At 30.7% G+C, this 12,641-nt stretch overlaps 1 protein-coding gene across 1 annotated transcript in view; it reads left to right on the top strand.

Moving 5' to 3' along the window:
• LOC104736469 (subtilisin-like protease SBT4.12) overlaps positions 1–4,026 on the top strand; it is a 4,866-nt gene extending 840 nt beyond the window's left edge. The window contains 9 exon segments of the mRNA XM_019237361.1: positions 415–509; positions 1,249–1,340; positions 1,431–1,683; positions 1,796–2,282; positions 2,364–2,461; positions 2,558–2,773; positions 2,860–2,971; positions 3,051–3,258; positions 3,345–4,026. Coding sequence (XP_019092906.1) covers positions 415–509; positions 1,249–1,340; positions 1,431–1,683; positions 1,796–2,282; positions 2,364–2,461; positions 2,558–2,773; positions 2,860–2,971; positions 3,051–3,258; positions 3,345–3,901 — 2,118 coding nt within the window. The 3' untranslated portion in view covers positions 3,902–4,026.

A 12,641-nucleotide genomic window follows, 5' to 3' on the forward strand; every position in this document is an offset into this window, starting at 1 on the left:
AATTTTTTTTTTTTTTTTTTTTTTTTGCTTATTCTTTCGACGATTACGATACTTTTATTCAACAGGTAATACATCTTTTGCATTAAAGAAAAAAAAAACTAAGTTTTTTCAGAAGAAAATGAAAAAAAACTAAGTAGCAAAATAATTTTTTTTTTTTAAATCAAGTTTTTAGCTTATAGTCAATATAACACAAAAATGTTTATTAGGATTTTTTTTGGTTTCATATAGCAAATTATTAACTTGATTATTCCATCGTTTTCGAAATTATATATATGTTATATTAGGAATGGGATCTCTATATACCCGTTAAAAAAAAAAAAACAATTGTCGTTTTCTGTTTTCATTCCCGTCTTTTAATTCGTATATCCGACTTGCATGATGATGAGTTGTTGATGCTATATAATCTCTATGAAGGTATATATAGTCTACATGGGTTCACTTTCATCTCGAGCAGACTATATACCAATGTCTCATCATATGAGTATTCTTCAAGGGATCAGTGGAGAAAGGTATGATTTAATTAGTTAATTTTTGTAACAATAATCTTACAGAAATTAACATGACATTTATTAGTTTAAAGCACCTCTCACCATGACATTATGTAAGATGTCATGTATCGCTGAAAGAAAGTCGGAGAACAAACTCTACAAAGTGATGCACAGATTCTCAACCTCGCATCACAGGTTGCTGAGAGGTGCTGTGGTCTTCCATTGGCGAGACTGTTGGTGAAATCAACATGACATTTATTCTCTTGAGATGTGTAATTTCTATTAATTTTCTTATTTCTCATACCCATCATTAACTATATTAAGCTAAATAATTTAATTGTATAGAAAAATACAACATATTATAGCAACTCAGATACATATATTAAGAGATAATATAATTCACTCAAAAATCACTTTTATTTGTAATAAATATACATACATCTAATTTGGTTGTTTATGTTTTGCTTATTTTTTGTTTATATTTTGCTTCTACATTTTACTTATTTTTTGTTTATATTTTGTAGAGTTTTACTTTGTTTATTGCTCATTTTTGTAGTTACTTTTTATTGTTTGGACAAATAAAAGTGTGAAAAAATTTAGTGACATTTACAAAAATTATTTGTTATATATAATTTTCTGATTAATTAACATAACTAACTAAACAATAACCCGCATATATGTGCGATATATTACCTTAGTTATATAATCAACTTCTTTTAACTATTTTTTATAAAGTTTTAATAAGTGATATATTTTCTAGTTCGATGGAAGGTCGTTTGGTGAGAAGTTACAAGAGGAGTTTCAACGGTTTTGCCGCCAGGCTCACTGAATCAGAACGTATAAGAATTGCCGGTGAGTATTCTACTATTTTTTGACACACATGTTGAATATAATTTTTGAAGGTTAAACAATCAAAGAAAAGCCCTTTTGTGTTTTCATTAGAAATGGAGGGCGTTGTGTCAGTGTTCCCAAACAAGATGTTACAACTCCAAACAACAACATCTTGGGACTTCATGGGATTAAAGTAAGGAAAGAAGACAAAGAGGAACCCTACCGTGGAAAGTGATACAATTATCGGAGTCATCGACAGTGGGATCACGCCGGAATCTCAGAGTTTTTCTGGCAAAGGCTTTGGTCCTCCTCCAAAGAAATGGAAAGGTGTTTGTTCCGGCGGCAAAAACTTCAGTTGCAACAAGTATTTCTTAAACTATTTCTTCTCTTAATTAAAAGATTAATCTTTTGACGTAAAATATGTTAGTTACAAAATAAAGAGTTCATATTGTTGATCTGTTTATATAATGTTTCAGTAAGTTGATTGGGGCAAGAGACTACACAAGCGAAGGTCCTAGGGACATTTCAGGGCATGGTACACACACGGCTTCCACAGCAGCTGGAAATGCAGTCATGGACACGAGTTTCTTTGGAATCGGCAATGGAACCGTAAGAGGTGGCGTTCCGGCCTCTAGAATCGCCGCTTACAAAGTCTGCACCGATACAGGTTGTAGCTCGGAAGCTCTACTGGCTGCGTTCGATGACGCTATTGCTGACGGTGTGGACCTCATCACCATCTCTATTGGATTTAAATTCCCGTCCATGTTCGAAGATGACCCGATCTCGATCGGAGCTTTTCACGCTATGGATAAAGGTATTCTCACCGTAAGTTCTGCGGGTAACAGCGGTCCAAATCCCAACACAGTCTCGCATGTCGCGCCATGGATCTTAACCGTTGCAGCCAGCACCACGAACCGTGGGTTTATCACCAAAGTTGTTCTTGGAAACGGCAAAACACTTGTCGTAAGTAACAAGTAACACTTGTCGTATGTAACAAGTAACACTTTTTTTATACCAAGCTTCTCTGTTCCTTTTTCGTAACAGGGGAAGTCAGTGAATGCTTTCGATATGAAAGGAAAAAAGTACCCTCTAGTGTACGGTAAATCTGCAGCTTCCTCTGGTTGTTCCGCAAAAACCGCAGGGTAAATTTCTCTCTACAAAACATAGTCTTAATTGTGACGATGACAGTGTCGACTTAGTATTTAAACAATGTAATGAGCTCAATTTTGTTCTGTCAGGCTTTGCGCGCCATCGTGTCTAAACAAAAGTCGTGTGAAGGGAAAGATCTTAGTGTGTGATGGTCCGAGTGGTTTCAAGATAGCTAAATCAGTTGGAGCTATTGCAATCATTTCTAAAACCCCTAGACCAGACGTTGCATTCACTCACCATTTACCTGCCTCTGGTTTAAATGCAAAAGACATGAAGTCTCTCGTCTCTTACATTGAGTCCGAAGAGTAAACAATCATCTTCGCTATGCTCTTTACATCTGCTCCAGATTGTCCATCTTTATCCTAAAATTTATTTGTGTTTGTTTTCTCAGTTCTCCACGAGCGGCTGTTCTAAAAACGGAAACAATCTTCAATCAGACATCTCCTGTTATCGCTTCCTTCTCTTCTCGCGGTCCAAACACCATCGCTGTTGATATTCTCAAGGTAAAAACTATACAACACATTTATGTTCTCGGTCTCTTTTATATCTTCGGTCTCAGAGACAATGGTGGATGACTTGCAGCCGGATGTAACAGCACCAGGAGTGGAGATCCTTGCTGCATTTTCACCTGATGGTGAACCGTCCGAAGATGACACCAGACATGTAAAGTACTCTGTTTTCTCTGGAACTTCAATGTCCTGTCCGCACGTTGCAGGGGTGGCTGCATATGTCAAGACGTTTCACCCTAAATGGTCACCTTCCATGATTCAATCTGCCATCATGACAACTGGTAATCAATAACCCTATGCGATTTTTTACTTTCTTGTGAAACAAGTAACCTTTGTTGACACTTTGTTATCTTAACTAATCTTTCAGCTTGGTCCGTAAAAGCTAAGGGACGTGGCATCGCATCGACCGAGTTTTCTTATGGAGCTGGCCATGTCGACCCGATAGCCGCTTTAAATCCTGGACTTGTCTATGAATTGGACAAAGCTGACCACATAGCCTTCCTCTGTGGCATGAACTACGCTTCGAAGACCCTTAAAATCATCTCGGGTGATAACGTCAAGTGCTCCAAAAAAAACAAAATCTTGCCTAGAAACCTTAACTATCCTTCAATGTCGGCTAAATTGTCAGGATCCGCTAGCACCTTCACTGTAACTTTCAGCAGAACCTTGACCAATGTTGGCACGCCAAACTCAACGTATAAATCAAAGGTCGTCGCAGGTCACGGATCTAAGCTTAGCGTCAAGGTCACGCCTAGTGTTCTGTATTTTAAGACAGTGAACGAGAAGCAATCTTTTACGGTCACTGTTACAGGCAGGGACCTCGACTCGGAAGTCCCTTCGTCCGCAAATCTAATTTGGTTTGACGGTACTCATAAAGTGAGAAGTCCCATTGTTGTTTACGAAATGGTTGTTGATGAGTCATGATTAATTTACACCATCGTCATCTCAAATAAATCTTTATTGTCGTTGTAACGTTTCTTCATTTTATGTTTGAGTTGTTTTATTGCTCTATGATGTTTCAGAGAAATGTAGGGTTTATTTTTGTCGGATTTCTCACATTATGTCTCTCCAAAAACGGAGCAAAAACAAATTCAATAAGGAACTCTCTCTTAAAATCGAATCAAAGTTAGAAGATAAAAGGAAATTAAAATCTCTTGAGGAACAAATTAGGGTTTTTGCTCAAGAACTTTAGAAAAGTAGAGTTTTTGTATTAATTGCTGGATGATTTACAAGGAGTGGGATATTCCTATATTTATATGTTGGCCTAGTTTACAAAAAATGTCTACTTTCCTAATGATTTAAATTAAAATTAGGAAAGTTTCTTCTCTTGCAAGGCGATCTCTGGAAGTCGGCTGATTGCTCTCGTCGGGCCAGTCAACTTCATTGGGCCCTCATTTGAAGGCCCAACTCGCTGTCCGAGCGAATTCCCGGTTTACATAATTGGTATGCCTTTGGCTCAGATCGGTATGTCAGAAGTGCTAAATCTCGCATCAACAGTTATGGTTTTAGGAAAGTGATGCTAATGAGGAGAAATAATACACAAGTTTAATTTAGTGGTCTCTAAAAGTTTCAGTGTATATGTTCTTTTTTTTCGTAGTAGAAATTTACTAATTTTCTCAGAGATAGAGTAAAAGGAATAAAACATATTCTAACGTTTTCAGAGCATAGAGTAAATCGTAGAAGGATTGTACTAAAAAGTTTAGAACATAGAGTAAACCGTAGAATACACACTCTGAATTTTGTAGAATTTAGAATTTCGGACTACTAAACTATGTAGAACATAAACTATTCCTGAAATTAGAATAACATGTACAAAATGTTAGAATACATAATCCGTTTTTTTCAGAACAGCAGAAAACGTTTTCTAAATATTTTATATCAAATTTTATCCATAAAAAAATAACTTATACATTTTTTTTTTGTAAAAAATTATATTACCTCTATTATTGCATATCTACTTATTTTCCTATATTTCACTTTTTATAACTTGTTAAATTTCGGTTTATTAATTTGTATGGATATTTTAGGTAAAAATGATCATTTTTAAAAAAATGTGTATATGGACAAAAAAAAGTTTTAGTGATCATTTATTTCCAATTTTCCCATTTCTCACATTATGTCTCTCCACCGTTATGGTTTTAGGAAAGTGATGCTAATGAGGAGAAATAATACACAAGTTTAATTTTAACTAAGTGCTTCCCCACGCAACGCGTGGGTTGTGGTGTAGTTGACACTTTTTTGTTTTTTTTTTGGTCTTTTTCATTTTCTCTTTTGTATTATTTCGTTTTAATTAGGCATATACGGGCTTTGTCGTCACTTTTATTTATACACTATATATTTATACATTTCGTTCAGATGTGTATAATTGTGGCGTTTACTTTTTATGAATTATGAAGATGTTGTTTCTTGCTTTTGAGGATCCAATCTTATCATTGACAGATATTGTTTCTAATACATTTATTGTATTATAGATTTTTTAATTAACTGCTTATGTAAACCCTTCATACTTTGATGTTGCAATAATAAGTTATTTTTTTTAAATATCTTTCGTGTAAGTGATTATGTGTGTATGCCCATGTTTTGGTCTAATATCAATAAGATCGTTTCTGTTTTTTTTTAGTTGGCTTTGAAACCAATATTGAGTTAAGCAAATAATGGGTCGAATTATGGTGTTAATAAGTAATATAAATTCTTATGTATATATATTGTATATATGTGACTATAAATTTAGCTAACTAAAAAATTATGTAATATTTAAATACAATCTTGAACATATATATATATATTTTTATTTGTGGGAGGAATGTATGAAATTATTGGATGGAAGTTATTTTTGAGTTAAATGACCTTTAATGTCTTTAAAGTGAGTTAAATATTAATAAATTTTTATATGTGTCTTGACTTTTTTAAAAAGGAATACCAAGTGTTTCCTTCCAAATTTGAAGTGATATAGTATTTTAGTTTTCTTATATGATTTTATGAACTTCAATGTAAAAGTTTTTCAAAGTAATAAGTACACTCACTGATTGAATTATAAAATTTGGAGAAATGTTTATTTCGTTTAATCATCTGCTCTTTTAAATAAATTAAATAAGTATGTTGTTATTCCTACAAATAGGACAACATATATTATAGTTTAACCATGGAGTTAAGCAATGGAAATGGAACTTGTGATTGCAAGACAAAATGCTTATATGTTACACATTGATCGTTTAAAAATGAATAGGAACATCTAATTCTCAAATAAAGTTGATTGTTTTGTTAAAACCAACATATGTGAATTTAAATTTAACTATGCAAATTTAAAAATTAAATATGAATAGATTAGAAAGGCAAGAAATATAAAAGAAATATTTTTTTATATAAATAAAATAAAAATTGAAAACAATGTTAAATATATATAATACTTTCTACATTAAAATATAGAATCAAACTCTTACAAGTTACAACACATATGAGATATAACAACATTTGATATTGGTAGGAGAGGAGGAGAGAATGTTTACTATAAGATGGTAATCCAAATTAGATAATGGAGATGAATCTTTAAAAAATAGAACAATGTAATATCTATATATATATAATACTTTCTAAATTAAAATATAGAATCAAACTCTTACAACACATATGAGATATAACAACATTTGATATTGGTGGGAGAGGAAGAGAGAATGATTACTTATAAGATAATAATCCAAATTAGATAAAGGAGATAAATCTTTTAAAATAAAAACAATGTAAAATATATATCATGTAGTCTCTAAAATTAAAATTTAGCATTAACAATTTACAATGATATTTCATTTTTTTTTTAAAACCCATACAACAAAAATAAGAAATCAAAAATAACAAAAAAAAAAGAAAAATGATTTGAGGTATTGTAGAAGAGAATGAGAGAATGTGAAAATGAGATAGTAAAAGAATGTCAATATGAGAGAATGATAGATTGAGAGAATGCTTATTTATATGATAAGAAATGATGGAAGTTACATTTAGAACTATGGAGTTACAATAGTAATTTATTGTGTTTGAATAAAATTGAGTGGTAGAATATGATTAATGCATAATTTATTTTATTTTCAGTTATAATTTTATTTTAATGTGTGAGTTAAATGTATTGTGTTTATTGGATCTTAAATATTGTTTAAAGCAATTAGAAAGCAAATAAAAAAATAAAAAAAAATTAGAAAACATTAAATGAAAATCAACCAATAAGGAGAGACCAAAACCTTACTTTTATATATATGATATATTGCTTTAAACTTTGAAATGAGAAATATATTATAAACAATAATTTTACATGAGAAATATATTAATTTAGCCAACCAAAATATGAATATAAGTTTAGCCAACCAAAATAAATAAAAAATATTAAAATTTAACCAAAAATAATTTCTCTTGAAAGATAATAAGTTAGTAGGAGGAATGAATTAATGTACAATTATTGGATAGGAGTTACATTTGAGTTAAATGGAGTTACATGTCTTTAATTATAAATAAATATTTTAATTTTTTATAACCTAAAATAAAAGGAATACCAAGTGGCTGAATCAAAATTCACATGATTTGGTTGTTTGTTGATATAAACTCAACACTTACACATAATATTTCAAAATAAAAAATATTACTTTTTAAGTGACAAACTAAATTAGTTTTCTTATAAAATTATATGAATTCTTCAATCTCAATAATTTTTAAAATCCCAAGGATAACTTATATTTTTTTGGTTTTCACTCATCAATTTAATTTATAGTGCTAGATTTCATACTAATGGTTTCATCTTTAGAGAATTTAGTGAAATGATATTTTTAAAATTATATTTTATTTTTATATTTAAGTTCCAGTTGAATATGTTTTGTTTTTTGGATCATTTTTTATTTTGATTAAAGACACAAAAAACCAATTGTTTAATTATGTTCTTTTTGTTTTCAAAAACCTCAAATCATAAAAAAAAATATATATATTATATTGATCTCTGCAGATTTAACAATTGGATCACAAAACAAAATAGTCTTTATAAATGGATAAATGGATAATTATATTGATCTTTAAATATTATATTGATCTTTATAAATTATTTAAAATGATACATGAATATGTGAGATAACCAGAGACATAATAGATAATTACATATGGATCATTTCAACTTTATGATCTTATTGTGTGGTGAATATTGTAAGGAAGTATGAAAATAATGACTTATAAGATGTTAATATAAAATAGAAAATGGAGATAAACATTTTAAAAGATTAAAATAAATATATAAGATATACATATCATACAAACTCTAAAACTAAGCTTTTACAATGATATTTGATTTGATTTTTTATAACCCATACAACAACAATAACAAAAAAAAAAAAAAACAAAACAAAACAAAAAAGAGATTTGAGAGTAGTGGAAGAAGATGAGAGAATGAAAGAGTGATAGACTAAGAGAATAAGATAATGAGTATTTATAGGAAGAGAAATGATGAAAAATTACATTTAGAAAAATGAGAGTTACAATTCTAATTTATTGTTTTGTTTTAATACAATTGATTAATACAACTTAGTGGAGAAATAAAGTTAATGCATAATTTATATGGAGAAGCTATAAAGATTTCAGTTTTATATTATGTGAGTTAAATGTAAAAATTAATTGTTTAAATTTGTGTTTTAATATAATTTTTTTTTTGTTAAAATTGCATTGCCAATTGGACCAATAAAGATAGACTGAAACTCTACTTTTATATATATGATTAGTATCATAACTTCTCAATTAAAAAACTGTGTATGTGGTACATATATGTACGTTTTGAAGGCTTATATTTAAAGCAAACGCCAATGTATGAAAGACTCTCTGTTAGTTACGTTTTGTTTCTTCTATAAAAGACCACTCCCGTTGTGTATCTCTACCAAACACAAAAATAACAAACTTATCCCTAAAAACAAAAAAAAACAAAAAAAAATGAATAAATTCGCGGTGTTCTTGTGTTTGTTTATGTTCTTGATGGTTACCTCCTCGCAAGCCAATCAAGGTGAAAGAAAGGTATGGTCGGGATACAATATATATAGAAATTATTGATTAATTTAATTTGTTTCTAGGTTATAAATTGTAATTTATAACATAACAGCTTAAAATGGTAATTACGGGTGGATAATGCAGGTCTACATCGTTTACCAAGGAGCATTGCCGCCAAACAGCGACTACGACACTGTTATATGTCGCCATTACTCATTGCTTCATAGTGTCCTCGGAGAAAGGTCAACAACTATTTGATACCTAGATCCCGCTTTAGAGCGAGAATTACAACAGTATATATATTCATTGTTCAAAGATGTACTACTCATCATAGTTTATGTTTGCTTTAAAAAATCTAATTACTTGATGTGTATATTTTATAAATCAGTTACGACCCGAGCCTAATTGTCAGACACTACGCGAGGAGCTTTAATGGATTCGCGGCGTTGCTCACTGAGGAGGAAAGCAAGAAGCTTTCAGGTAAAAATTTGGAAACTTTATATTTTTTTTACACTTGCGATATCATCAACAGAGGATTCACCCACATATATGTATGGCTATGTTCGAAAATAATTTTTATTCTTACTTTACAGAACGTAGTTGATTAACCTAAAAATTGAAAAGGATATATCAGTCTTTAGAGTTTAGAGTACAAGTTTTAATATGTGACTTTATCAGTCTTTAGAGTAAAAGTTATTAAAGTAATGGTTATCCTTTTGTTTTTGGTTCCTCTCTACTTGAAATTGAATTATAGCGATGACCAAAGTTGTTTCGGTATTCCCGAACCGGAAGCTAATACTCCTCAAGGACAAGGACGTGGACAGTGTCATTGACTTGGGATTCAAGACTCAACAACATTTGGCTCCCTTGTGACCATTCACTTTTGATTTTTTGTACTAATCATATACATATTTATGAAATATAACATCCTAATTTAACAGAACCCTCCTATANAAAAAAAAAAAAAAAAAAAAAAAAAAAAAAAAAAAAAACCAAGTTATAAAAAAAGATGTAAAACGTACACTATCGTTTGTTAGTCCTTAACAACCATAATTAATGATTTTTGAAACCTATTGAGTTTCTCTTATGTCTTTCGTAAGAGCGCCCCGTAATCATGAAAAGGATCGCCACTGTACTCAACGATTAACACTGTAATACACTTACAAACAGACTGGTCCTAATTCACAAATAACGCCTCTATAGGGAGAGAAGAATTGATCTGCTACGACTTAAAGCTCTAATCTTCGGTTCTTACTGTTGTTTCTGTCTATAACTCTTCATTCACATGTATTATGTATATAATTTTGTGATAAATTGGCTTCTTGAATTTGCAATGTTTGAAAGTAATACAATCATCCCAATACGGTTGTAGGAGAAAACGAAGAACCAAAACACTACTCTTTTTCAGATTCTCAGACTTATACCGAAGTCTCAAAAACATAGTCAGAACATGCTTATAAAGAGATCTTGTTGTAAATGTTTGCTTCATAAGGGTTTATTTGGTCTGAACCATGAACTGGGCTTATATTAGTGTGTATCCCATACAGGATCCGGGTTGTGTAGTCTGCAAGGGTAAACCAACATAAGCTCTAGGGTTTCACTATATAAAGGAAGCTANTCCGTTCGATGAAATATACCAAAAAAAACTAGTAAATTAATATTAAGATGACAAACCACCAATTATAAATATACAATAATGTGGTGCATTACGTCATATGTACTATAAAATTGGAAATACTATATAACAAGTGAAAATTACTATAGAAAAGATATATCACTCACAATACAATGTCGCAATAAATATAATTATATATTAATTATTAAATAAAATGATTATATTGATTAAATAATATAGTAAAAATATGGTTTATTATACAAAATAAATATATAAAAATAAAAAAATAATATTTTTGAACGAGATACTTAGGAGGGGGTATTGGTTTATGATTTGGAAAGACTTTTAATGACTTTAAAAGTTATGTAAAATATGTTGTTATTCAATCAAGATTCTTTAAAACTCTTTAAAAATTTGGTGTTATTGGTTGTGGATTTGTAAAAAGTTATCTAAAATCTTGATAAATCTAGTGTTATTGGATCAAGAGTCTTATAAAGTCATTAAAAGTTTTATGTTATTCAAATAAAACAAAAGAATCTTGGATTGTTAATGAATTCAAATTTTATGTTATTGGTTTAGGATTTTATATCATTTCCTTCATAATAAAAGTCATGAAAACTCTTTCATCAAATAGAAAGATTTTACAAGATTAGGAAAAACAAATCAGCAAGATTTATAAAAAAACTTCCTAAACAATCTCTTAGAATCCTTCATTTTTACTTTCTAAATTTTCTATGATTTTAAAAATCAGCAAGATTTTTAAAAACATAAAATCTAAAATTCTTTCTAAATCCTAAACCAATACCCCCCTCTAAGGTTGAAGAAACATGATACAGTAAAACCTCTATAAATTAATAATATTAGGACCAAGACATTTTATTAATTTATAGTGATATTAATTTATCTATAAATTAATAATTATTATTTTATAGTGTAAATTAATAATTATTAATTTATAGATATATTTTAATAGTTTGAAATTTTAAAATTATGAATTGTTCCTTTTGCCTCTATATAAGTCATTGTAATCAAGAGTGTAAAAGATAATTAGAGTTTATAATAAAAGAACAAAGTTTTTCTCAAAGTCTTGTTTTATTCTCATGGTATCAGAGCCATTGTAAATCTTCACAGGTCTATCAATGGCGACTTCATACCCTTTTCCGGACAATATTCATGTCACGAGTAGTGTCACCATCAAGCTCAACAATACAAACTATCTTCTCTGGAAGTCTCAGTTTGAGTCACTTTTGTCATGTCAAAAACTGATTGGTTTCGTGAATGGCGCCGTTACAGCTCCACCTCGTACCAGCCTCACAACAAACGGGGAAGAGGTTCCAAATCCACAGTATGAAGCATGGTTCTGCACAGATCAACTCATTCGGTCGTGGATATTTGGTACTCTGTCTGAAGAAGTTCTCGGGTATGTTCACAACGTAAATACTTTTAGAGAAGTCTGGATCTCGTTAGCTGAGAGTTTCAACAAAAGTAGCATTGCTAGGGAATTTACTCTCCGTCGTAGCATGTGGGTGTTAGAAAAGAAAGACCTGCTGATGGTTACCTCCTCGCAAGCCATTCAAGGTGGAAGAAATGTATGGACGGATACAAATACAACATATATTGAAATTATTGATTATTTTAATTTGTTGTAGGTTATAAATTGTAATTTATAACATAACATCTTAAATGGTAATTACGGGTGGATAATAGAATGCAGGTCTACATCGTTTACATGGGAGCATTGTCGCCAAACAGCGACTACGCCACTGTTAGACGCCACCATTACTCATTGCTTCATAGTGACCTCGGAAAAAGACTCAACAACTATTTCATATCTAGGTCCCGGGTTCCAGGGTCTCTCATTTAATTGAACCGGCCTTAGATACTCATCATAGTATTTCTGCTTTATAAAATCTAATTACTTGATGTGTATATTTTATTAATCAGTTACTTGCCGAGCCTAATTGTCGATAACTTCGGGTTGGCCTTTGATGGATTCACCGCGTTGCTCACTGAGGAGGAAAGCAAGAAGCTTTCAGGTAAAAATTT

Source organism: Camelina sativa, chromosome 2, assembly GCF_000633955.1.
Source record: "Camelina sativa cultivar DH55 chromosome 2, Cs, whole genome shotgun sequence".
In the NCBI taxonomy this organism is placed as follows: Eukaryota; Viridiplantae; Streptophyta; class Magnoliopsida; order Brassicales; family Brassicaceae; genus Camelina; species Camelina sativa.